Genomic DNA, 25,058 nt, shown 5'->3' with positions numbered 1-25,058 from the left:
AATCCATAACGTTCTACACATATGTGCAAATATTTGGGGACCTGCCATAAGGAAGCAGAGTCGAGTTAGGTTGTGGGATATATATATTGCAGGGAATTCTCCGATGGTTCACTGGCTAAGACTCCACGCTTCCACTGCAGGGGTCACAAGTTCAGTCCTTGGGGTTCCTACATGGCACAGCATGGCCAAAATATATATGGCAAAAGTTTGAGGAATCTTTCAGAAAAGGGGAGAGGAAAGGAAGTTTCCTGAAAGGGATTTGTGACTGTTTTCTGAAATTAAGAATGTGAGCATAAACACCACTGCTGCTGCCAAGTCGCTTCAGCCGTGTCTGACTCTGTGCGACCCCATAGACGGCAGCCCACCAGGCTCCCCCGTCCCTGGGATTCTCCAGGCAAGAACACTGGAGTGGGTTGCCATTGCCTCCTCAGAGCATAAACATCACAGCTGCCTGGAAACTGAGCAACAGCTGGGCCAACTGTAGAGGAAAGAAAGCTAGAAGGACTTGAACCTCAGGGGACTGACCAAGAATTGGAAGCCACCTCCACTGGCCTCTGCTGGTATTAATTCCCCACGGGGTGCTCATTCAGCTTGTGACTCCCTGCCAGGGACCAGCAGGTTATGGTGTAAAACATGTACATCGTGCTGGCAGTAAACCTAAAATAACCGAACCCTGACACAAGGTCTAGAGTGGTTGTCCCCACCTCCCAACGTAGGTCCCCTTCCTTCTCCTCTTGGCTGGATGGGGGGAGAGGGGGCACTGGTCACCTTTGGAGGACTCCCCTGGGTGGAAATGTGCTCTCCAGCCTTCTGTTTTAAAATGAACAGCCTGGTTTGTAAATGAGGGATGTTTTGTTTTTGATGATTAAAAACAAACCAACCAAAAAGCAAAAACACATCTCTTCTTTTTCAAATTAAATTACCTTCATGATTATGTCATGGCGTAACAGGCAGGTATTCACCTGAAATAACCTAGATCCTGCATTTTAAAATTTTCATCTGCAGATTTTTATCAAGTGTGACTGGCATTTTGTTGAATTGAACTGTAAACCTGAAACAGGGGGAAGGAGGATAAAAGAAAAAATTTGCCACTTTTGCTTCACCCAGCCCCTACCCCGACTTCCTGTGTTGTAAGCTTGCCAAAGAACAACTGTGGGTGAGCCTCCAGGGCCAGCCAGGGCTGCCCGTGGTTTCTGTGGTCTGGCTTCCCTTCCGTCCCCTCTTCCAAGTCTGCACGTGCGCCTCCGGGTGGCCGCCGCAGGTGGGCGGGTGCCGGGGGGCTCGAGCGCCAGTGGCCAGCTCACCCTAACACCACGGCAGCCACGCAGGGCCCACTCCTTTCTGGGCCGGAATAGCTACTAGGACCCCACGTATCTGTACCAGGCTGCCTGGGGATACTTGCGTCCTTGCCACAGAAGCTGGATCCCAGGCAGCCACGACCCAGCTCCCTGCTGGAGAGCATCAGCATCCTGGCCTGGGGTCTCTTTGGAGGCTTCATTCCACAAGCCTCCACAAGCCTCTGGCTTGTGGTTCATCCAGTCTGCCATTTCGCATAATGTACTCTGCACATAAGTTAAATAAACAGAGTGACAATATACAGCCTTGATGTACTCCTTTCCCAATTTGGAACTAGTCCGTTGTTCCATGTCCGGTTCTGTTGCTTCTTGACCTCCTAAGAAATGGAGCCACCTAAGGTGGTCCCACCTCTTTAAGGTATTTAAGAGGTATTCCCACCTCTTTAAGAATTTTCCAGTTTGTTGTGATCCACACAGTCAAAGGCTTTAGCATAGTCAATGAAGCAGATGTTTTTCTGGAATTCTCTAGCTTTTTCTATGATCCAGCGGATGTTGGCAATTCAAACTCTGGTTCCTCTGCCTTTTCTAAATCTAGCTTGTACATAGCATTTGCATATAAATCAATCCCTGTTCTTCTATAGCTTCATTAAAATAGCGAGGGAGGTGGGGTAGAAGCTGAAATCATGTGGCAATCCTAAGACAATCGTGCTGATGATTCAGGAAAAATATATACATATATGCATATGAAATGAAAACACATTAAACACACTGATCAAAGGCTTTGGTTCAAGAAACACCACACAGCAACTTCCCTGATGGTCCAGTGGTTTCATAGTAAGGGGCATGGGTTCAATCCCTGATCACACAACTAAAATCCTGCTTGCCAGGCATTATAGCAAAAAATAGAAGAAAAAAAAAAAAGCCACACATTATATCCTGCTGCTCTAAAGGCACAGATAATGGTGAACGTCCCTATTATGTGCTATAAATGTCTGTAACTAAACATTCTAAAGCTGTATCTTTGCTTCTTAAGACTTTTCATCCATTAATGTCTTAGAATAGGCCCCTGGAAATGGAAAACTGTCCACGGGACAAGAGTCACGGGTGTTCCAGATCAAGGATGGGCGGAGAACGCGGAGGAGATGGGAGATACCGATCCCAACACCTCCTTCCGGTCTACCTCAAGGTCTCGCCTCGGTCGGCCCCACTCGGTCCACTGCCAAAGATCCCAACCCATAACGCAACATCGCAAAAACAGCTGATGTTGTAGCATCAAGCGGCTCTCATCTGCTCCTCACTCTCCCCAGGAGGTGAAGTTTAAGTGCCAAAGCATTAAATCATAGCATCGGTGAGGAGCGTGGATTAAACATCAGGCTTCTCAGATTTATGCGTTCACTCCGTGGTTTACAATGAAGTAACAAGATGAAATCATTTGTAAGAAAACATTCTTATGGCAGCCGCCTGTCTGCAACTCCGTCTTGCATTTTTCAGAGCAGGGTAATTTGAAACTGTTGAATTTCTTCCTACACGATCTTATGAGAGTCACTTTTCTTAGTGTTGGTTTTTATAGCTTCAACAAGTATTTGAGGATCTGTTTGCCTTTTCAAATCATTTCTTTGCTTACTCAGTGTATCAGTTTCTCATTCACACATGAGAGATCTGTGTAAATCACTTTAAATCTGGACGAGTTACTTAAATAGTAAGTTAGGATTTATTTCACAAGTGCTTTCTTAGATCAGACATACGGTCCCCCAGCTTCCAATTTAGAATCAAGGCATATTTTGAATAAAGATATAACTACTTGCCAAGATTTCAACCTCAAAAAGCTATGAACTGCATGTTTACTAGTAATAAAATTTAAAGAAATGGAATAAAAAGCATTATTACATTATGGTGCTAAAAAGTAACTTGATTTCCCAGCCTTGCTTCTTCAAGTTTAGGGGTAGTAACCATTTCCCACCACTGCTCATATCTAGGTTTTCTAACAACCACGGTCAGTCTCTTTAACTTCATTCAAGTCTTTACATAAAGTCTGCTTCTTGATGGGAACTTGTCCAGATACAACCTTCTCATTCTATCCCCCAAGTCTCTTAACCTTTCATATTTCCCATCTCCTTGTCTCAAGCTGTATACAGAGAAATTTCTTAAGATCTATTTTACAGTTTACCACTGCTCTCTTCAAAGAATTGTCTATTTTTTATCTTATACAAACTTTAAGTGAAGTGAAGTAAAGTGAAGTCACTCAGTCGTATCTGACTCTTTGCGACCCCGTGGACTGTAGCCTACGAGGCTCCTCAATCCATGGAATTCTCCAGGTAGGAATACTAGAGTGGATTGCCATTTCCTTCTCCAGGGGATCTTCCTGACCCAGGGATTGAACCTGGGTCTCCCACGTTACAGGCAGATGCTTTACCATCTCAGCCACCAGGGTTATTGCTCTTTTAAAATGAATCAAGGCAAGTATAGGCTTCAAACTCTCAGTATTGAACAAATTACCTCTCACTGAATTAATTTTTTTAAACTAACTAAAAATTTTTTTCTTTAGTTAGGAACCTTGGGGGAAAGAAGTCACATCAGGATTTAAAGGCGAATTGCCTACCTATTTAAGTCCAATGATGTTCTTCAGTCATAAAGATTTCCAAAATATTGTAATTTTCTAAAAATCTGGTTATATTTTTAATTTGCCTGGGCATTTTTTGAGACTTCTTCCCTGTTTGTTTCACTCCTTTCGTTTCATTAATTTATATTTGTACAAATCACGCTTTTACATTTTCCTGAAAATTATCCTTTAACAAGGAAAAGTACAAGGTAGGCTGGATCTCACCCAGGATGCAGAAAAGACCTCCCTGGGAAAGAAAGACCTCCCTGGCTGAGAACGGAGGAGCACTCAGCCACTTGTAGTTATCACCAAATTGCTGGACCCTTTCCAGGCCTGATTCAAACTCCACAGTCTCTTCTATCACTCTTTTTAGAAAGCATTTATTATTTTTGGCTGCGCTTGTCTTCCTTGCTCCAGCTGAGCATCCGTTAGTTGCAGCATGCAGGCTTCTCACGGCAGTGGCTTCTTTAGTTGCAGAGTGCAGGCTCTGGGCACAAGGGCCTCAGGAGGTGCAGCTCACGGGTGAGCTCAGGCACAGCAGTTGTGGCGCACAGGCTTGGTTGCCTCGTGGCATGCAGAATCTTCCCTGCCCGGGGATCAAACCAGGGCCCCCTGCATTCGCAGGCAGATTCTTAACCACTGGACCAAGGAGGTGCTCTTCCATCACTCCTAGAGAACTTCAGGCTGCTTCTTGCTGGAGTCTCTGTGAAGAACCTCTGGCCACAGTGAGACAGTCAGACATTCATAACTAAAGGAAAACTGGAAAACTCACAGAACTGTGGAAATTAAACAACATACTCTCAAACAAGGTATCAGCAAAGAAGTCACAAGGGAAATGAGAAATACTTAGAGACAAATGAAAGTGAAGCACAAACTTACAGCTTAACCAACTAGAAAAAGAAAAAACTAAACCCAAAGCTAACACAATGAAGGAAAATAAGAAAGATTAGAACACAGATAAATTAGATAGAGAATTAAAAAATCCAAAACTTGGTTCTTTGACAAGATTAACAAAATTCACAAACCTTTAGCTAGATGGGCTAAGGGGGGAAAAAACAGAAGACTAAAATTACTAAAATCAAAGATGAAAATGGGGACATTACTATCAATTCTGGAGAAATAAAAAGGAATAAAAGCAACTACTATGAATAACTGTATGCCAACGAATTGGATAATACAGATGAAATGGACAAATTTCTAGAGACACAAAACCTACCAAGACTGAATCAGGAAGAAACAGAAAATCTGAATGGACCTATTCTGTAAGGAGTAATTAAAAAAAAAAAAAAAAACTATTGAATCAGTAATCCCAAATTACTGATTTTTGATCAGTAATCAAAAATCTCCTAACAAAGAAAAACCCTGGATCCAATAGACCTGATGGTTTTACTGGTGGATTCTACCAAACATTTATGGAAAAACCAATACCAATGTTTCTCAAAGTTTTCCAAAAAACTAAAGAGGAAACACTTCCTAACTCATTCTACGAGGCCAGCATTACCCAGATAACAAAGTCAAACAAAGATGCTGCAAGAAAACCACCATAGACGAATATCCCTTATGACCATTACTACAAAAATCCTCAACAAAATACTAGCAAGGAGAATACAGCAGCATAGTAAGAGGATTTATACTATGTCCAAGTGGAATTTACTCCTGGAATGGAAGAATGGTTCAACATACAAAAACTGATCAATGTAACATGCTACATTACCAGGATGGAGGAAAAACCCCACATGACCATCTCAATTGATGCTGAAAAAGCATTTGACAAAATTCAACACTCAACAAACTAGGAATAAAGGGAAACTACCTCAACATAATAAAAACCACATATGAAAAATCCACAGCAAATATCATACTCAATGGTGAAGGACTGAAACCTTTTCTTCTAGGATCAGGAATAAGGCAAAGACACCCACTTTCACCACTTATATTCAATACTGTACTGGCAGTTCTAACGAGAGCAATTAGGTAAGAAATAAAGGATATCCAAATTAGGAAGGAAGAAGTAAATTATCTGTTTGTAGATGACGTGATCTTAAGTGTAGAAAACTCTAAATATTCTACGAACAAAAAATAGACTATTAGAACTAATAAATGAATTCAGCAAAATAGGATACAAAGTCAACACACAAAAATCAGTTGCATTCCTCTGTACAAACAATGAATAATCTGAAAATTTAAAACAATTCCATTTACAATAGCATCACAAAGAATAAAACACTCAGGAATTAACCAAAGAGATAAAAGACTTGTTAGAACTTGCACAATAAAAACACTGCTAAAAGAAGTTGAAGATGACAAATAAATGGAAATACGTGCCATGTTCATGGCTTTTAAGACTTAATAATTATTAAAATGTCAATACTACCCAAAGAAATCTGCAGATTCAATGCAATCTCTATCAAAATCCCAATGATGATGTCAGCGACGGAATGACACACCAACACTGTAGAGTGGTTTAAATCTTTTTATTTTAACACTTGTTTTTTACAGCTGTTTAATTTTATATCTCTTGTACAACAACCTACAGGGCAAGCTGCCAAGCACTACGATTTAGAGACTATACAGTGCGCAGGCGCAGGGCGAGATAACCTTTACCTTGGCTTATTTACTGCAGCTAAGACTTTGTTTTGGGGAACGTCCTTATCAACTTAGAATCCGTTTTGTCCCAAGGTCCGTTTCTATTGAGGAATCAGAGAAACATCCTTGTGTGCAAGCAATGTTCTTTTCCCATGGGAACAAACAGGATTTTTAGCTGAACATCTCGTTTGCAAGTACTTCTCAATCTTCTTTAAACCTAGTTCCCTACACTGGGCAGAACATCTCGTTTGCAAGAATGTCCAGCCCTGGTTGAGAGTCTCGTTTGCAAGCACTTCTCAACCTTCCTTAAACCTAGTTCCCTACACTGGGCAGAACATCTCGTTTGCAAGAATGTTCAGCCCTGGTTGAGAGTCTCGTTTGCAAGCACTTCTCAACCTTCTTTAAACCTAGTTCCCTACATCTCCCCCTTTCTTTTTTTGTAGATGCTGAATAAGCGCTTGAATACGCAAAGCTTTTTTTTTTAATTGTTTTTTTTTTTTGCCAGCGCCAGTAGACTATAAAAGCAATAAAACATAAAGCAACAATTAACAAAGTATTTACAAAGGATGTTGTTAACAGTGTAGATACATGTCTTAAAGGATTAAGGTTGTCTAATCCTTTTTGAAGACTTTTTAATATATCAGAACCAAGAATATCAGGCAGCATCTTACTAAAAGTTGACAATATAGTTTGTTTTAATTTTATAATTTTAGCAGTTAAATTTTGGTGTCTCACTAAAGACCTTTTTACCTTTTTTCAACCCTCACTCATATTAAAGGGAACAGGGGTTACACATAGGTGAGATGAGTTCTAATCACATTTTAACACACTCTTTGTAGCTAACACAGTCACTTGATCTCCTAACCAGGAAACTGTGTGTTGTAAATTTAATACATCAGTAGCCAATTGAGCGTCCAAATCATGCTGTTGTTGCCACAATAAATGAGCATCTTTATGCCATTTTTTGACAAAATCAGCAGTCTGTATGCCTTGATGCAAAGCAAGACCTGCTACAGTTGCTGTTGCTGTTACTGAAGCCACGGCGAGAATTGATGCGATGACAATGCCAAGCATTTTTTGAGATCGATGGAGAAGAGTTTGTACAGCATTTACAAGATGAGTGACAGCAAAAGAGTTTGACCAAGGTCGAGTAAGATTAACAGGCAACCAAAGTTTAGTCTGTGCTTTTACAATGACCAAAGAATAATTACTGGAATGGACCATCTTGTTTTTAACATTTTTCCACCAGGAACGATTTATGCATTGAGTCAAGTTACAATCAGAACATGATATAACTCCCAAAATTTTATTTCAAATCCATTGCCCATACAGTAAAGAATAAGGAAATTTTACACATACTATAGCAGAGTAAGATTTATTAATATGCAAATGAACTTGAAATGGCCCCTTAGTGATATCATACATTTTTTATTTTTTTATTTTTTTAATGTATTTTTGAAGAGTCTGATTAGCTCTTTTAATTATAGCTTGTCTTTGACTATTATAAGGAATACCAAAAGTGTGCTTAATATGATATTGTTTTAAAAATTGAGATAATTTAGAGGATTGATATGCGGGAGCATTATCAGTTTTTAATTTTATAGGTATGTCCATAATAGCAAAACAAAATAGTAAATGAGTAATAATAGAATCTGCCTTTTTTGAACTTAAAGCTGTAGCCCATTGAAAATTAGAATAAGTATCTATAGTATGATGAACATATTTTTGTTTACCGAATGAAGAAATAAAAACAACATCTATTTGCCAGATTTGGTTAGATTGTAGTCTTTTGGGATTTATTTTAGGAGGGGCAAAGGGCAAAATAAACGGTGCACATATGGAACAAGAACGAACAATGCGTTGAGCTTGTTTTCGTGTTAACGAATAAGTTTTTTGTAACCCTTTAGAATTAGTATGATGTAAGCAATGTTTTTGTGTTGCAGACTGTAAAGGATAAAGTAAGGCATCAATATTTGCATTTTTTTGAGATAATGGTCCGGGGAGAGAAGAATGAGCTCGTATATGAGTAAAAAAGACAGGGTTAGTTTGCCTAATTAATAATTGTTGAACCTGAAAAAATAATTTATCAATATTAGTTTTTAAAGTTACCGGTAAAGTGGCTTTAGGAAGATAAATACATGAAAAGACTGCATATTTAGAATCAGAAACAATATTAATAGGAATATCAAAAAATCTTGTAATGCCAAACAAATGGCCCAAAGTTTAGCAGGCTGCACAGAAGAAAAGGAATGTGAAACAACTTTAGAAGTAGTATAAGTCTAATAGCCAGCAGTATTTTTATTGGCATCTGTAAAAATAGTTTTTTTTTAAACTGGAATATTAGATATAGGAGATTTACAAACCATTGATGTATGTCGAAGGAAATCTATCATTTTAGATTGAGGATATTGATTAGAAAAAGTCTCTGAATAAGATGTAAGAGCTATCTGCCAATTTTTGTTAAACTGTAAGCAATTAGAAATTTGGGTGGAAGTAAGTTGAGTAATAATTGTTTGAGGGTCACTTCCAATTAACTGAATAATACGGCCTCGACCTTTTAAAATAAGGAAAGCAATTTTATCCGTATAAGTAGTAAGCTTTTTTGTATAGTTATTGGGTAAAAATACCCACTCAATCAACCCTGCAGATTGAGCAATAACTCTAGTAGGAGAATAGGGAGTATGGAACACTATGAAATATATAGGTTGATCTTGTTGTAGATAAGTAAGAAACCCTTTATTTAACCGTTGCTCTACAAAGTGTAATTTTTTTTTTGTTTGAGAAGTAAGAGATCGAGGACTGTTAAGAGCAGTATCACCCTCTAAAGTAGAAAATAAATGACGTAATTGATGTGTAGGAATCTCTAACATGGGACGTAACCAGTTAATATCACCCAAAAGCTTTTGAAAATCATTAAGAGTTTTTAAATTATCTCGTCTAATTTGGACCTTTTGAGGTTTTATTTTTTGTCGTTTTAAAATAGCACCTAAATATGAAATAGGAAATTCAGTTTGAATTTTTTTAGGAGCAATTTGAAGATTAAAATCACTTAAAGCTTTTTTTTACATGAATAAAAAATGTATCTCGTTTCTCTTTATTAGGAGCTGTCAATAGAAGATCATCTATATAATGATAGAGAAGACAATTAGAAAATTGTTGTCTCACAGTAATAAGAGCACGATTAACAAACTCCTGACAAAGTGTAGGGCTATTAATCATTTTTTGAGGCAACACTGTCCATTGATAACGTTTTACGGGCTGTCCATGATTATACACTGGAATAGTAAAAGCAAATTTATTTTTATCTTTTATTTGCAAAGGAATATTAAAAAAAACAATCTTTTAAATCTAAAACCATCAAAGACTAATCCTGTGGAATCAAAGCAGGAGAAGGGAGACCTAATTGCAAAGCTCCCATAGGTTTTATACATTTGTTAACTGCCCTTAAATTAGTTAACATTTTTCATTTACCAGATTTTTTTTTAATGACAAAAACAGGAGAATTTCAAGGAGACGTAGAAGGTTTAATATGGCCAGACTGAAGTTGTTCTTTTACTAATTGTTTTAAAGCCTCGAGCTTTACTTTTGGAAGCGGCCACTGCTCAACCCATTTAGGGACATCAGTTAACCATTTTAATAGGAGAGCTCGAGGAATCTGAGCAGTGGCTATAAGTTTTCTGACGAGATGGTGAGCGTTGTTTTTAAAGAAAATAAAAGATCTCTTTCCCAGATATTAATAGGTATATTAACAATGTAAAAAGAAATAGATACTTTTTTTTTATTAGACAATTGGCATGTCAAAGGTTGAGTGCTTTTCCACACATCTGCTATTGATCTTAAGCCTGTTAAAACAAGAGGAATTTTTTTTTTTTTTTAGTCGTTAGGCCACTGCTGGAGAGAAATAACCGAAACATCTGTTCTTGTATCCACTAATCCTTTAAACTGTATACCTTTAATAATCAGTGACATTAAAGGACGAGAGTCATTAATAAGCATTTTCCAAAATATATTTTTTTTCGTACTTTTAAAACCACCAACTCTCTCTCTCTACCTCAGCCTTGTCAGCAGCTACTAGAAATAGGGAGGCGTAAGGTGGTGCAGAAGGGTTAACAGCCTTGGAAGTTTATTTTTTATTTAATAAAACCTTTTAAAAGGCAGCAGTCATTGCCTCTACAGAATCTGAATCCTCCCCAGAACTCACATCTCTATCTGGCTCAGTGGATGAATCTGTACTATCATCTGGAGGTTTGGGCGGAGGCCGAGGTGAAGCCCCCTCCTCAAAATAACATGAGGCGGCCTCACTATCAGCAGCCATTAATTTTAAAGCCTGTGTTATAATGTTACATAGAGTCTACAGCCTTAAAGGAATCACATTTTTTTTTTGATGCTGCCTTCTTAACTCTTTTTGTACCACTTTTTATTTTTTTAAATTTAGCTGTACTTTTGTTTGATATTGAAACCAATAACAATGCTGCTCTATAAGACAGAATAACTCACTCAAGCGGCGAGTAGACATTTTAATTTTTATAGAATGCAGGAGCCCCTTAACCAGCTCCATATATTGTGACTTAAAAGTTTTTTTTGTTGTTTTTTGTTTTTTTTATTTTTTTGAAAGTCTCCCTATCAGCCTTTTGCTCCGGGGTGTTTACCCTTTTAGATTTTTATTTTTTTCTTTTTTTTGAAAGTCCCCCTATCAGCCTTTTGCTCCGGGGTGTTTACCCTTTTGGATTTTTATTTTTTTCTCTTTTTTTTTACTTTTCGAAAGTCCCCCTTTTAGCCTTTTGCCCCGGGGTGCTTACCCTTTTGGTTCCGTCGAGCCCCACGTTGGGCGCCAGATGTCGGCGACGGAATGACACACCAACACTGCAGAGTGGTTTAAATCTTTTTATTTTAACACTTGCTTCTTACAGCTGCTTAATTTTATATCCCTTGCACAACAACCTACAGGGCAAGCTGCCAAGCACTACGATTCAGAGACTATACAGTGCGCAGGCGCAGGGCGAGATAACCTTTACCTTGGCTTATTTACTGCAGCTAAGACTTTGTTTTGGGGAACGTCCTTATCAACTTAGAATCCGTTTTGTCCCAAGGTCCGTTCCTATTGAGGAATCAGAGAAACATCCTTGTGTGCAAGCAATGTTCTTTTCCCATGGGAACAAACAGGATTTTTAGCTGAACATCTCGTTTGCAAGTACTTCTCAATCTTCTTTAAACCTAGTTCCCTACACTGGGCAGAACATCTCGTTTGCAAGAATGTCCAGCCCTGGTTGAGAGTCTCGTTTGCAAGCACTTCTCAACCTTCCTTAAACCTAGTTCCCTACACTGGGCAGAACATCTCGTTTGCAAGAATGTTCAGCCCTGGTTGAGAGTCTCGTTTGCAAGCACTTTTCAACCTTTTTTAAACCTAGTTCCCTACACTGGGCAGAACATCTCGTTTGCAAGAATGTTCAGCCCTGGTTGAGAGTCTCGTTTGCAAGCACTTCTCAACCTTCTTTAAACCTAGTTCCCTACAGATGGTTTTTGCAAAACAGAAAAACCCAACCTAAAATTCATATGGAGCTTCAAAGGACCCAGATAAGCCAAAACAATCTTGAAAAAGAACAATAAAACTGCAGGACTCACATTTCCTGATTTCAAATCTTAATGCAAACCCACAATAATCAAAACAGTGTGGAAGTGGCATAGATAGACCTAAGAAGATACAGAAATATATCCTCACATATATATTGAAATGATTTTTGACAAAACTATTCAATGGAGAAAGGACAGCCTTTTCAACAAATGGTACCGGGGAAACTGAATATCCACACACACAGAAAGGAAGTTGGACCCTTAGCTAACACCATATACAAAAATTATCTCAAAATAGACCAAGGACCTAAATGTAAGACCGTAAAGCAATAAAGCCCTTAGAAGCAAACTGGACGTAAGTTTTATAATGCGTAGCAAAAGGCACTATCAAAGAGTAAAAAGGCAACCCACAGAATGGGAGAAAAGATTTGCATATCATATATCTCGTAAGGGAGTAATACCTAGAATTATACAGAGAACTGCCGAAACTCAACAAAAAGACCGAACAACCCAATTCAAAACCAAGGAAAGAACTTGAATAGACATTTCTCCAAAGATACACAAATGGACAACAAGAACAGCAAAAAAAGATACTCAACACCACTAATTATTAGGGAAATGCCACTCAAAACTACCATGAGATAACACCTCACATCCATTAGGACAGTTACCATTAAAAAAAAGAAAAGAAAACAAGAAGTGTTAGCAAGGATGGGGATCAAGTGGGACCCTTTGGCACTGTTGGTCAGAATGTCAGATAGTACAGCCCTTGTAGGAAACAGTATGGAGTTCTTCAAAAACTTAAAAATACAATTACCGTATGATCCAGCGATTCCACTTCTGGGTATATAACCAAAAGGACTGAAAGCAGAGTCTCAGAAAGACATTAGGACACTCATATTTATAGCAGTAAATAGCTCAAACATGCAAACAGCCCAAGTGCTCACTGATGGATGAATGAATAAGCAAACCGCGGCATATATGCATAACAAAATTATTGTTCAGCCTTTAAAAGGAAGCAAAATTGAAAAACATGGAAGGTCTCCTAGAGACTGAAAATAGAACGGGGGTTCCCAGGCTTGGGAGGAGGGGACAAAATGCGGACTGACTTAGTAGGTGTAGAGCTCAGATGGGACAGTTACGCGGATGGATGATGGTGCACTTAATGCCACAGAACTATACACTTAAAAATGATTAAAATGGCAAGTTTTTAAATGCATATTTTACCGCAATTGGACTGAACACTAACTGACAAATCTTATTTGTGTCGTAAGAGAAACTGGGTAAATAAAGAACTCAGTAAGAAACAGCACACACAGTGCTCTCACCCCAATTCTCAGACTCCTTGGCGACCTTAAGATAATGTTTACCACGAAAGAGTCCCAGAAGTAATGAACAAACCTTCGCAGGTTGCTTCCATTTAACATGGCAAGTATTTTTGGTATTATCTGCTCTGCAAATGTGGAGTAGGAAATGGCAAGCCACTCCAGTATTCGTGCCTGGAAGATTCCATGGACAGAGACTGGTGGGCTACAGTCCATGGGGTTGCAAAGAGTTGGACACACAGGCATGCAAACACTCTGCCAATTATTGTGTTAAAACAGCACCAAGTAGTAGAGTGAATTAAAACAGTGATCCAGTGGCTGAGACCCCACACTCCCAAGGCTGGGAGCCAGATTCCATCCTTGCTCAGGGAACCAGATCCCACATGCCACAGTTAAGACAGGTGGCGCTCGTGGTAAAGAACCCACCTTACAGTGCAGGAGTCGCAAGGGATGGGATCAATCCCTGGGTTGGGAAGATCCTCTGCAGGAGGGCACAGCAACGCACTCCAGTGTTCTTGCCCGGAAAGTCCCATGGACAGAGGAGACTGGTGGGTCCACAGAATCACAAAGAGTTGAACAGACTTAGCGATTAAGCATGCATTCATGCTGCTAGTAAAGATCTTGCATGCCGTAACTAAGACCCAGTGCAGCCATTCAAATAAAAAAGCAAATAAATATTTAAGTAAAATGATGATGCAGGAATTCCCTGGTGGTCCAGTGGTTACGACGCCACACTTCCATTGCAGAGGGCACGGGTTTGATCCCTGGTCAGGGAACTAAGATCCTGCGTGTCAAACAGCCCTCTCTCCCCTGCACCAAAAAAAGAGGTGAAGTAGTGACGCAATTCAAAATGAAGCAGTTCTGGGATGTTCATAACCCTGGCATTAACTGTTAGATGCAGACTACTTTTAAGTCGAGAATTACTGGGATTCTCATACATTCATTTTGTCAGTTTCTGTTTCCATAGAGAATTGTGGGGTGTTTTAGAAATCTATTTGCAAGATTATAATTGATGAAGCAAACCCTCTTAAATGAAAATGTAGTGGTCTCTCTACCATATAATACAATGAAACTGCATACAATATGAAAATCATTATGTCAGGGGGAGTCTTAAAAATTGTATTAACATACTCTGGTGTTTAGAGGCTAAGAGTTGGTGATGGACAGGGAGACCTGGCATGCTGCGATTCATGGGGTCGCAAAGAGTCGGACACGACTGAGCGACTGAACTGAAACTGACTGATGTACATGATACACTCTTCTAGAGGTTTCCCCCACTGTCCAAAAAAAAAAAAAGAGTTAAAAAACTTTTAAATTACTAAAGTACTAAGTTTACTGTGGAATAAGAAGTAGTTAAAACTGAAATAAACAAGTTTCCCATTTAACCTTTCAGCTCAATTTTATGTTTGGCAAACATTAGGTATACTTTACAAACATAGTTAAATAAGAAATAGTCCACTGCATACACTGCAACTCTCACTTCCCCCAATTCCCTTCACTTATATGTACTTTGAACATTTGTATTCCAAATTAGTCCTTTTTAAGATTTTTCTTTAAATGGCAAAACATCAGTTTTCAAACCAACCAATACAATTATGCATAAAGAAAATATCAATAATTTTCTACCCTGTGATGATTAAATTTTGTGTCAATCTGACCTTGCTACAGCGCCCAGTTGTATGGCAAGTGCTAGTCTAGGTGTTGCCATGAGGGCATGTGCAGCTGTGGATAACATCTACAATCAGTTGACATTAATATTACACTCCAGGCCTTCCCTGGTTAGGAATCTGCCTGCCAATGCAGGGGTCACGGTTCTATCCCTGCTCAGAGAAGATCTCACGTGCCGAGGGGCAGCTCAGTCTGTACTCCTGGGCCCGAGCGCAACAGCTCAGGACTCACAACTACTGAAGCCCGCAAGCCCTGGAGGCCCTGCTTCGCAACAGGAGAAACCACCGCAATGAGAAGCTCCCCCTCATCGAGACTAGAAACAGCCTGCGTACAGGAATAAAGCCAAAAAATAAATAAAAGTTTTTTAAAAGCATGTAAAAAAAATTACACTCCATAATATGGGTGGGTCCCATTCAATCAGTTAGAGATCTTAGGAGGGAAAAACTGGTTTCCCAGAGAAAGAATTCTGACTCAAGACTAAAACAGAGGGAGTTCCCTGGCAGCCCAGTGTATTCACTGCCTCAAGCCGCATGGCACAGCCAAAGGAAAAAAAAGACAAATAGAAACCCTGCCTGAGCTCCCAGTCCGCTGTCCTGCGCAACTGCCCTATAGGTTTTAGACTTGCCAGCCTCCCACAATCACATAAGCATATTCCTTAAAATAGACCATGCGTGGGCACACACACTCATCCCACTGGTCCGCTTTTCTCTGGAGAAGCCTAATCTACAACCTTTACAACCATTCCCTACTGACCTAAGTTTATGCTTTTTCCTCTAAGCGATGAGGTCATGATATACCTACAGAGGTCTACACCCTAACTTTTTTCCTATATAATAGCATATCATGGACATCTGCCCAGGTCAGCAGACTGAGATATAACTCATTCTTCTCCTGAGTCCCATGGTAAGCCACTGTATGGATTATTGTATCAGCAAGGGACATACAGGCATAGGGAGTTTCCAGTATTTTGCTCTTGGTTCCACAATTTGCATCAAGCTTACAAGCAACTGATTCATCCATGTCTTTGTCTTCTATTCCCATACTCTGCTTCAGGATGGAGCAGCTGTCATCCACCAAAAACTTACCATCAGATTTTCTCAGCTGTGCATTTAAAAATAGATAGCCTGGATTCCACGCCCAGTGTGTCTAACAGGTGCCCGGATCCAGTGGGATGTGAATTCTCCAAGCATTTCAGGTTCACCAGCAGCCAGCTCTTCCCACTGACCTTCACGTGAACTCGATCACATAAAGGTGCGTCATCTGATCTCTTAGGTAGGGGCCCAGAGACCACAGGCTCCCTTTTTTTTTTTGCCAATTCTGTTTTTTCAATAAACCACTGTGTTTAATTCAAATGTTAAGACAGGCACCTAGAAAATATTTTCAAGTAAAAAAAAATAATAATGAACCACGTCTGCATTTCACCCCCTGGTTGTTTTATACCCAACCAGAGGTGTCCGCCTAGCCAAGTTAACCAAGGATCCTGCCAACGTCAGGCGCTGGGAGGACTGAGGGGTCCTGAAATTTCAAGGCCCTGACGGCATCCCACCTGTGTTCCATTATCTCAAAGCCGCCTTGCCCAGCAAACCCAATGAGCCAAATTCACTGGCCTCTGCGGAGCTGCAGACTGGGAGGCCACACACATCTCCAGGCAATTAGTAAGATGATCCCAACAACTTCTCTAAGCAGAGAGAAATGTCTGCAGCCACTTTCACGAATGCCAGACCTACTCCAGCTTCCTGGACGTTTTAGAGCTTGTCTTTGTTCAAATGCTTCTATGCATCTGAAACAACCACAAGTCATTTTTATTATTATATATTACTACAGTTTATTAAATAATGACACAAGGCTTATGCCACATTTTCCAACAATGTTTAAATAAAGAGCTCAAAATATAAAGGCTTATGAAAACTTTTATAGTCTTTATATAATAATATACACAATTTCTGGTGCATGAATAAATACAGAAAACAGAAGCCGTTCTTTATATCACAATCAGCCCAACTTAGCCATCAGCGATTACACAAATCCACAAGCAAACAAACAAAAAACCCACTTTCTTCATTGGGGTTATAAAAGCTAAAAATCCCTTTGCTACATTTAACAATGCCCAAGGGGGTGCAGGGAGGGAACTTATAGTCACAGCCCCAGAGACAAGGGGACCAAGTCTCCCAGTCCTTCAAGTTCTTCCTTGGTTAGAAGCTTCAACAACTGCATAAGTCTTTCAGGGAACAGGAAAAAAAAAAAATCAAAACAGGTTAAGACTCTGTTCTATAAGGTATTTATAATAACTCTGCACTGAAGAAATACAAAATTTTTTGTCTTTAAAATGTGCTTACCTTTTACAGAGGGGTTTGGTTTTCTTTTCATCCTGGTATGAACATGTACATATTTGAATAAACTGATATAATGAATATTACATGACATTCAATCTTTTCATGGTCTTCAAAATGAACTCACTTCTACCGTTTTAAGAATTATATGTATACACAATGTTTTCTACATTAAGGGAGAAAAACAAAGAATGGTTCATAAAAAGTCATCCTTTAAATTCAAGGAACCCAAAAGTGAAAGCCTGTCTATAGAAAGCCCTTACACCAATGGAATGTTCTGGTAAGAAGAGAAGTCGCCTCTCTAAAGATATGGTTTAGTACGAGGGACGAGGCCTGAAGGGGCTCAGCTCTCTAGTATCACATCCGGGGCTGGTCAGCGAAAACTAGACTTCCATCTGAATCTTGAAGCGATCAACACCTACCTGCCCCTCTGACCGCCTCCTTTCTTGCCTTAGCTCTTCCTTTTGGAACAGAAATCCTGCTTCACAAAATCTTATTTTCAAAGTCAGCATTAATATAGAAGGCAAGGTGAGAGAGACCGGGAGAAAAACTGCCCAATCCCAAGAAAAATCTGCGTGCCTTCTATTCTGCTTCGAAGGAGGAAGCAGTCCAGGGGCTGGACCGACTGGGAACCTGCATATACCGCAGAGGTGACTGTCCTGGAGCCCCAGTGAGCACGTATTTACTGTTACTCTCACAGGGCTTCCCAGGTGGCGCAGCAGGAAGAATCTGCCTGCCAACACAGGAGACACAGCTTTGATCCTGGGTTGGGGGGATCCCCCAGAGGAGGACATGGCAACCCACTCCAGTACTCTTGCCTGGAGAATCCCATGGACAGAGGAGCCTGGTGGGCTACAGTTCATGGGGTCGCGCAGAGTCGGACACGACTGAGCACGCTCTAAGGGTAGAACCAAAGTTACCCAAGTGAATGCTGAATATATTTTCTTTCCTAGGGATGTCTTCTAGAAGCATAAAGGTCCTGGGACTCTCTCAGAGTCACTTTTTATTTTGAAAAGAGTAAGAGAAAGACGAGAAAGAAGAAGAATATCCTGTCTTTAGAAGAAAAGAAGGAAGCTATTATATACCTCTTATCAGACTCTAGGTATACAAAAATATTGCTTTTCAAATTTCAAGCAAGGATTAAGTAAGTCCAAGACAGGAAATATTTTAACAAACGTGACCAGAACTAAAGTAAAACCCGGGAAATCTGAAAAAATCAACTCTTCGATTAATTTGCCACATTTCACTAAGGGAAATATAACAGAACGTTAGCCTCTTTCTTTCACAAGAGTTTCATCACAGGACCTCACTTGGGAGTAGTCCCTGATAAAATGACTCTCTTCACACACAGGAACTATTTATTCTGGAATTATGGCTATATGACACCATGATGTAAAGACACATATCCTACAAGTCCAGTAGTAGGAGCTACTGTTTTCTTCACGTGACGCTCAGTATCAATAGATCTTATTATCCCCATTGTACAGACTGGGAGATGGAAACTTCGCTAATATCACAAATTATTGACTTGGCCAAAAAGTTCGTTCGGATTTTTCCCACGCTCTTACAACCTGAATGAACGTTTTGGCCAACCCAGTACTACCATTACCTAGGACAGAACCCAAGTTGCTTAAACACACCTCCCACAACACAGACTTTGCTACCTTCCAAGCCAACCTCTCACACCATCAAGAGTTTAGATGGTAATACTTTGTAACAATTCCTCACAAAGGTCCAGCAGTCAAAGGCCTAAAAATCACTTATTATAAGTGAAAGATCCTGCCAAAATAGGAAATTACAAAGCAGTGCAATGTTCCAGGGATCTCCATCCTGCCCTGTTTATACTTGGGGTACACCAGGTCTCCATGTGTGAATTTCTTCAGCAGACACGAAGCCAAAGCCCCCCAAAAGCTCAGGAACGTAACACCGTCTCAGACGTTCTATCCCACGGTTCCAAAGAGCCTCTTCAGAACAGTCTGGGAGTCTTGGCTATGAGCTGAGGTGCAGCAGGAGTTACTCTCCACCTGAAGGAAACGGTCCACAGTTCCTGACCTTCATGCAAGTTTTCTTTAGCAAGAAACATGCATTTCCTGTTATCTTTGATGTCGAAGGGCACTTGAATGGTAAGGACTAGTGTCTGGTGTTACAGTCGAGGCCATTAAACGTTTGGTGCAGGGTGTCCGATGCCGGGACACAGTGATCCGAGCTAACCCAGCCCTCACCTGTTGCTCACACCTTAATCTGTGGCGGGCCAAGCAGTGAGAAGCAGTGGGAAAGACAGGAAGCTTCGCTATTTCAGAAGTGAGCGTTTTCAGAGGATGTCTCATGCAATCTTGTCTTGTCACAAATCCAGTTTCTTCAGCTGCTCATAGGTCACAAAGAACTGCAGGTGTATTAGTTAAGGCTGACATTTTATGCCATCTTAACCCTGACATATCAAAACAGACCCACAAATAGCACATACCTCCTAACAAACAGGTCTGGGCAGACCATGCTGGGGGCGTGATGAAACACGAGGGCTCCACCCTCAACCACCCCAAAAGAGCTCCCAGGGAGCCTTCCCAAGATCGGCCTGAACAGACAGACCACAGCTGAGGCACACAAATCCCTTGCATCCGCTGCCACAGCCTCTGGGAGCACATCCACACTGCTAGTTTTTCTAACGTTGGGGAGGAATATACAGAATAGTGAAGTCTGTAAGAGAAGGCAGCAACCCTGGGAAGTTCTCCTCCAGGGTGGCCGGTAGGCAAGCTTCCATGGGAGGGAAGCACAGATAATGAGGAACAAGGCTGGTAAAGCAATTATCCTTCAATTAAAAATAAATTTTTTTTTTTAAGTAGAACAAGAGTGGTAGAAACCAACATCTCCTACTTTATAATTCTGCCCTTTCATTCCTAATAAACTGTCATTTCTTTCCTGCCTCTCACTTTGGCATGGAGGACAAACTGCTAATCAGGCAAATAATTCCCGAGCTAAGTCCTATCATTAGACACTCTCAAGCATTCTAGAACATAGCTGCCAAACCACATCCTGCCCAAGGGTGGCCAGGGATTTACAGAATAAATAAGTCCTTGCCTCTCTCTGAAATCATAAACACACTCAGCTCCTAGAGCAGAGTCTAAATAAAGGTTTTCACTGATATCACTGGCTTTCAAGAACACCATCATTAAACCAAGTTTCACAGAGCCTGGCAGAGAGACTTTCTACCTGTGTATAAAGAAACTGAACAGTTAACTTCTTGAATGAGAAGAATTCAAAAGAGAAAAAAAATCTACTTTTAATTATAATTAATAACCCGATAGTTTATGCAAACAACATTCTTTAGGTATATCTTTGTTCAGATCTACTGCAACAGAAAAGGATACGATAATATTCCAAGGACCAAGTCTCAACCAATTTGGCCAAAACCCTTTATATAGAGCAAAAAACCCTTCATTCTTCCATGTCTGTTAGAAGGGAGCGGAGGGAAAAGAAGTTAGTGTCCAACTTTCCAATTATGTCAAATATGCCTTAATAATTAGTAGCCAGACTGAACTGAACTGGTCTTTCTTAAAAATAAAATTCTGTTGGAAGGACTATCTACGAAATCATTGCCCACTGCCTTTCTTTGTTCTCTAAAGCTTTCTGCCTAGGTGAGGATTCAGGCTCTGTACCAAACCATCCCACACCCAAAGCGAACAGGAGCTGGGTGAAGAAGTGGTGAGATTTAACTCTAAACTAAAGTCTACTGTCTCCTTGCCATGTGGACTCACAACAGGTCATAAATTAGAAAGGGAGGCGACAGGGATAAAGATATAATTCAGGGGGCCTTTACTTCATGTGGTTGGATGGACAACATCAAGTATCTTTGCTTCATTAAAGCGATATTTTGGTGTCTAGGGGTGTGCCAGCATCATGACGGAAAACAGCAACCGCAGAAGTGGCCCCTCATCTTTGGCTGCTGGCAGTCCAGTAGCAGAGACAGGCCCAGACCCTCATCTACTCATCAACAGTAGGCCCAGTTATTTAAACCGAGAATTAAGGCTAAGATTCATGGGTTCCTTTCAGAGACATCTGAATGAAGGATATTCAGTCCAGTCTGACTCAACAAGAAGGCGATATATTCCGGAGGCAGACAGGGTTCTATTGCCATCACAGAAAATATGAGTATTTTCTCACCCTTCACAGCAGAGCAGAGACAGAAGAAGAATGAACTTTCATTTCTAAATATTCATTTAGATTTTGTATTTATAAAAGCCCCTGTTTTAGGCAAATACTCTGTACCATCTCAAGGCTTTAGGGCATCACTCATCTTAGTTATAGCAAGCCTCAAAACTTAGATGCTTCTTTGATTAAATAAATATAAAATATATATATATGTATACACATATTTGGGGGGCAGTTGCACAGACAGAAGCAATCCACAGAATGCTGAAGACTAAGTAAATGTGCTTATTTCACTAGTGTCCCTTATATTAATATATCATATTCTATGAACAAGCCTTTATTATTATGCTTATACTTATAATAAATATATATACACTATTTCTACATAACATTATTCCAGGCACCATGCTAACTATTTCGGCAGTATTATTGCAATGATTTTTATAATACTCCTGTGACACGGGTGGTCTCACTGTGCCACTTGTGAGGAAATCGAGGTGTACACTGTCTGTACACAGACCAGAGTCACAGGATTACAAGGGACAGAACCAGAGGTTCTTCGGGCTCCAAAAAGAGAAACTCGTCAGAGGATAACATGGAAGCCAAGAAGCCCCAGAAAGGACTCACAACAGTATACAGACGGACAACCCCACTCACCTGTAGCAGGCAATCCAGGGTGCCTGTGTAGCCAGGGCATTTGCCATCTCGGAGCACTCTCTGGTTCATCATACGCGTTCTCACCACGTCCACAGGGTTGGAGGCCAGGGCTCCCGCCAGCCCACAGGTGAAGCTTGAGCTATAAGGAAGAGACCATTAGAAAAGCATATCAAAGGAAACGGCCTCCTCCCAAATTAGGTTAATGTGTAACAGGTAACAAGACAGAATACATCCGAAGAAGGACCCGATCTAAAGCGCTACTGCTGCTGCTGCTGCTAAGTCGATTCAGTCGTGTCCGACTCTGTGCGACCCCATAGACAGCAGCCCACCAGGCTCCCCCGTCCCTGGGATTCTCCAGGCAAGAACACTGGAGTGGCTTGCCATTCCTTCTCCAGTGCATGAAAGTGAAAAGTGAAAGTGAAGTCTCTCAGTTGTGTCCGACCCTCAGCGACCCCATGGACTGCAGCCTACCAGGCTCCTCCGTCCATGGGATTTTCCAGGCAAGAGTACTGGAGTGGGGTGCCATTGCCTTCTCCGCTAAAGCGCTACACAGACTTCTAAACATCAGCACTGTTTATCCTGGCTTATAAATCCCAGTCTCGGCTAACAATACCTTTGAGGTTCTGGACTGTCACGGAAACAGGAAGAAATACAGAAACATACAAGGAATATCTTCCAAGGATGATCTACTGTGTCTATCTATTCACCTATAAACAGACATCAGAGTAATTTTGGCCGTATCATAACTATCCTGTTCTAAGAGATCAGAGAAAAAGATTTCCTCACCATAATACGATGCCCACTGGGGGCCCGTGGTACCACTACACTGATACCTGGACCACAGACCAGTCCTGGTATCAACTAACTCAAGAGTCGGGTTTCATAGCTTCGGAGCTACTAACACTTTGAACAGATAATTCTTTGCTGTGAACGTCTTTCCTGTGCAGTATGAGACTTACGTGGTTCACTAGCCTCTGCCTAGTAGATGTCACTGGCGCTCCCCGTCCAGCTGAGGCCTAAGACTCAGAACAGTCTCCGGAGCTGCCCAATATCATAGAAACAGAATAGAAAAGTGTCTGCAAGAGCTAGCGGTGGGGGACCAGGGAAGAGGTTGGGAGAGGCATGCAAACTTTCAGTTTTAAGACGAAGGGGGTCTTATAAAGCAACTGGTTGCTGTTTACTCACTCGTCCTGGTCTGACTCTTTTGCTACCCCAGGCTCCTCTGTCCTTGGGATTTCCCAGGCGAGAGTACTGGAGTGAGTTGTCATTTCCGTCTCCAGGGAATTTTTCTGACCCAGGGATCGAACCCGAGCTTCCCGCATTGGCAGGTGGATTCTTTACCACTGAGTCACCTGGGAAGCCCTATAAAGCAACTATACTCCAAAATAATTAATTTTAAAAATAATAAATGAATAAGGTCTGAGGGTCTAATAGATAATATGGTGGTTATGGTTGATAACAGTATTACACATAATTTAAATTTGCTACAAGAGTAGAATAATTTTGTTCTCACACACAAAATGATGGATGTGTTAATTAACTGGATAGGGGTAATCATTTCACAATTCACATATGTATCAAATCACATTGTGTACTTTAAATATCCTACAATTTTACTCGCTAGTTATACCTCAATAAAGTTGAAAAAAATTTTTAATATAAAAATAAAAGAATGCTAAACACGATCATAGATGTGTAATAAAGCACATATAATATACATCTGTGGGGCTTTCCTGGTGGCTCTGTGCTAAAGAATCCACCTGCCAATGCAGGAGACTCAGGTTTGATCCCCGGGTCAGGAAGATCCCCTGGAGGAGGGCACGGCAACCCACAACAGTATTCTTGCCTGGAGAAACCCATGGACAGAGGAGCCTGGCGGGATACAGTCTACATGGTCATAAAAAGTCGGACACGCCTGAGCACAACACAGCAATATATTTTTGTAGACGTACTTACAAGTGCATAGAAAAACCTGAAGGTACATATCAAACAGTTAAAAGGGCTACCTAGGTAAAAGGATAAAGGCTTATTATACCTTTTCCTGCTTCTGTTCTGTACCATAATTTTCAAACATGATAATATAATACTTTTATAATAAACTTTCTTTAAAATGTCTAAAGTCATGCATACCTAAAACATTAATTTAAAAAAAAATCCATAAACCTACAGGAAATGGGTATACACCGTGTCTCCCATCAGGCCTGAGAGAATCAGATGCTTCTTGGTGAGGTCATAGACTGGCAGCTCCACGCCGACCACAATAGCAGCCCTCTGAGCAGTAAGGGACACACCCTGGGTAAAAACACCAACATGAAGATTCAGACATCTCTCCCCCACAAACGATGGCCAGTTTTTATGTCTGCCTGCTGGTGGGTAGAAATGCGGTGAGAGAGCAGAAAAACGCAGAGGGTAAGAAGTCAGAAGCGCCAAAGTCTAATTCTGATTCCGGTACTAACTGTACGCCCTTCACCAGGACAAGCGCCTCCAGTTTCCTTGTATGTATGGGGAGGATGGGACTGGATCGCCTTTCGGATCCATTCTACGGACTGACAGTCCCTACGATACTAGGAAATAGCATTCCATCCCAGTGCCTGATTAACGGTCTTCACAGAAGCCATGAAACCATACCACTGAAAAAACCCAACCTAACTGTAAGCCCTTCTAAGAACTTAAAATAGGAAAAAACAAAAACAAAAATTCAGCCTTCACAGCATTTCTTCCATGTGAATTACACAAAAGTTACTGTAAAATCATGAGACATTCCTGATGTAAAAATCATGACATGCTTTCATTTTACAAATTAAGGAAGAAGATCCCTTCAAGGGCAGATGTTATTGGTCAGTTACGTCATTACGCTATTTGGATTAGATAAAATAATGGA

At 40.6% G+C, this 25,058-nt stretch overlaps 1 protein-coding gene across 8 annotated transcripts in view; it reads right to left on the bottom strand.

The window, feature by feature from the left end:
* Nucleotides 1–16,936: 16,936 nt before the first annotated feature.
* Nucleotides 16,937–25,058, bottom strand: part of SLC25A30 (solute carrier family 25 member 30) — a 42,313-nt gene continuing 34,191 nt past the window's right edge. For 4 of the 8 annotated variants that reach the window (XM_060394311.1, XM_060394309.1, XM_060394310.1 and 1 more), the window contains 3 exons: nucleotides 24,345–24,469; nucleotides 22,178–22,316; nucleotides 16,937–20,820 (listed from right to left, as the gene is read on the bottom strand). In XM_060394311.1, coding sequence (XP_060250294.1) covers nucleotides 20,662–20,820; nucleotides 22,178–22,316; nucleotides 24,345–24,469 — 423 coding nt within the window. In that variant the 3' untranslated portion in view covers nucleotides 16,937–20,661. Of the gene's footprint in view, nucleotides 20,821–22,177; nucleotides 22,317–22,340; nucleotides 23,219–23,362; nucleotides 24,470–25,058 lie in introns of those variants that run through there. The other 4 variants (XM_060394313.1, XM_042254671.2, XM_015098055.4 and 1 more) reach the window with 2 other exon arrangements.

This window comes from Ovis aries, chromosome 10, assembly GCF_016772045.2.
Source record: "Ovis aries strain OAR_USU_Benz2616 breed Rambouillet chromosome 10, ARS-UI_Ramb_v3.0, whole genome shotgun sequence".
Classification (NCBI taxonomy): Eukaryota; Metazoa; Chordata; class Mammalia; order Artiodactyla; family Bovidae; genus Ovis; species Ovis aries.
Note: the sequence above shows the minus strand (reverse complement) of the source record. Positions and strands in the feature narration are given on the sequence as shown.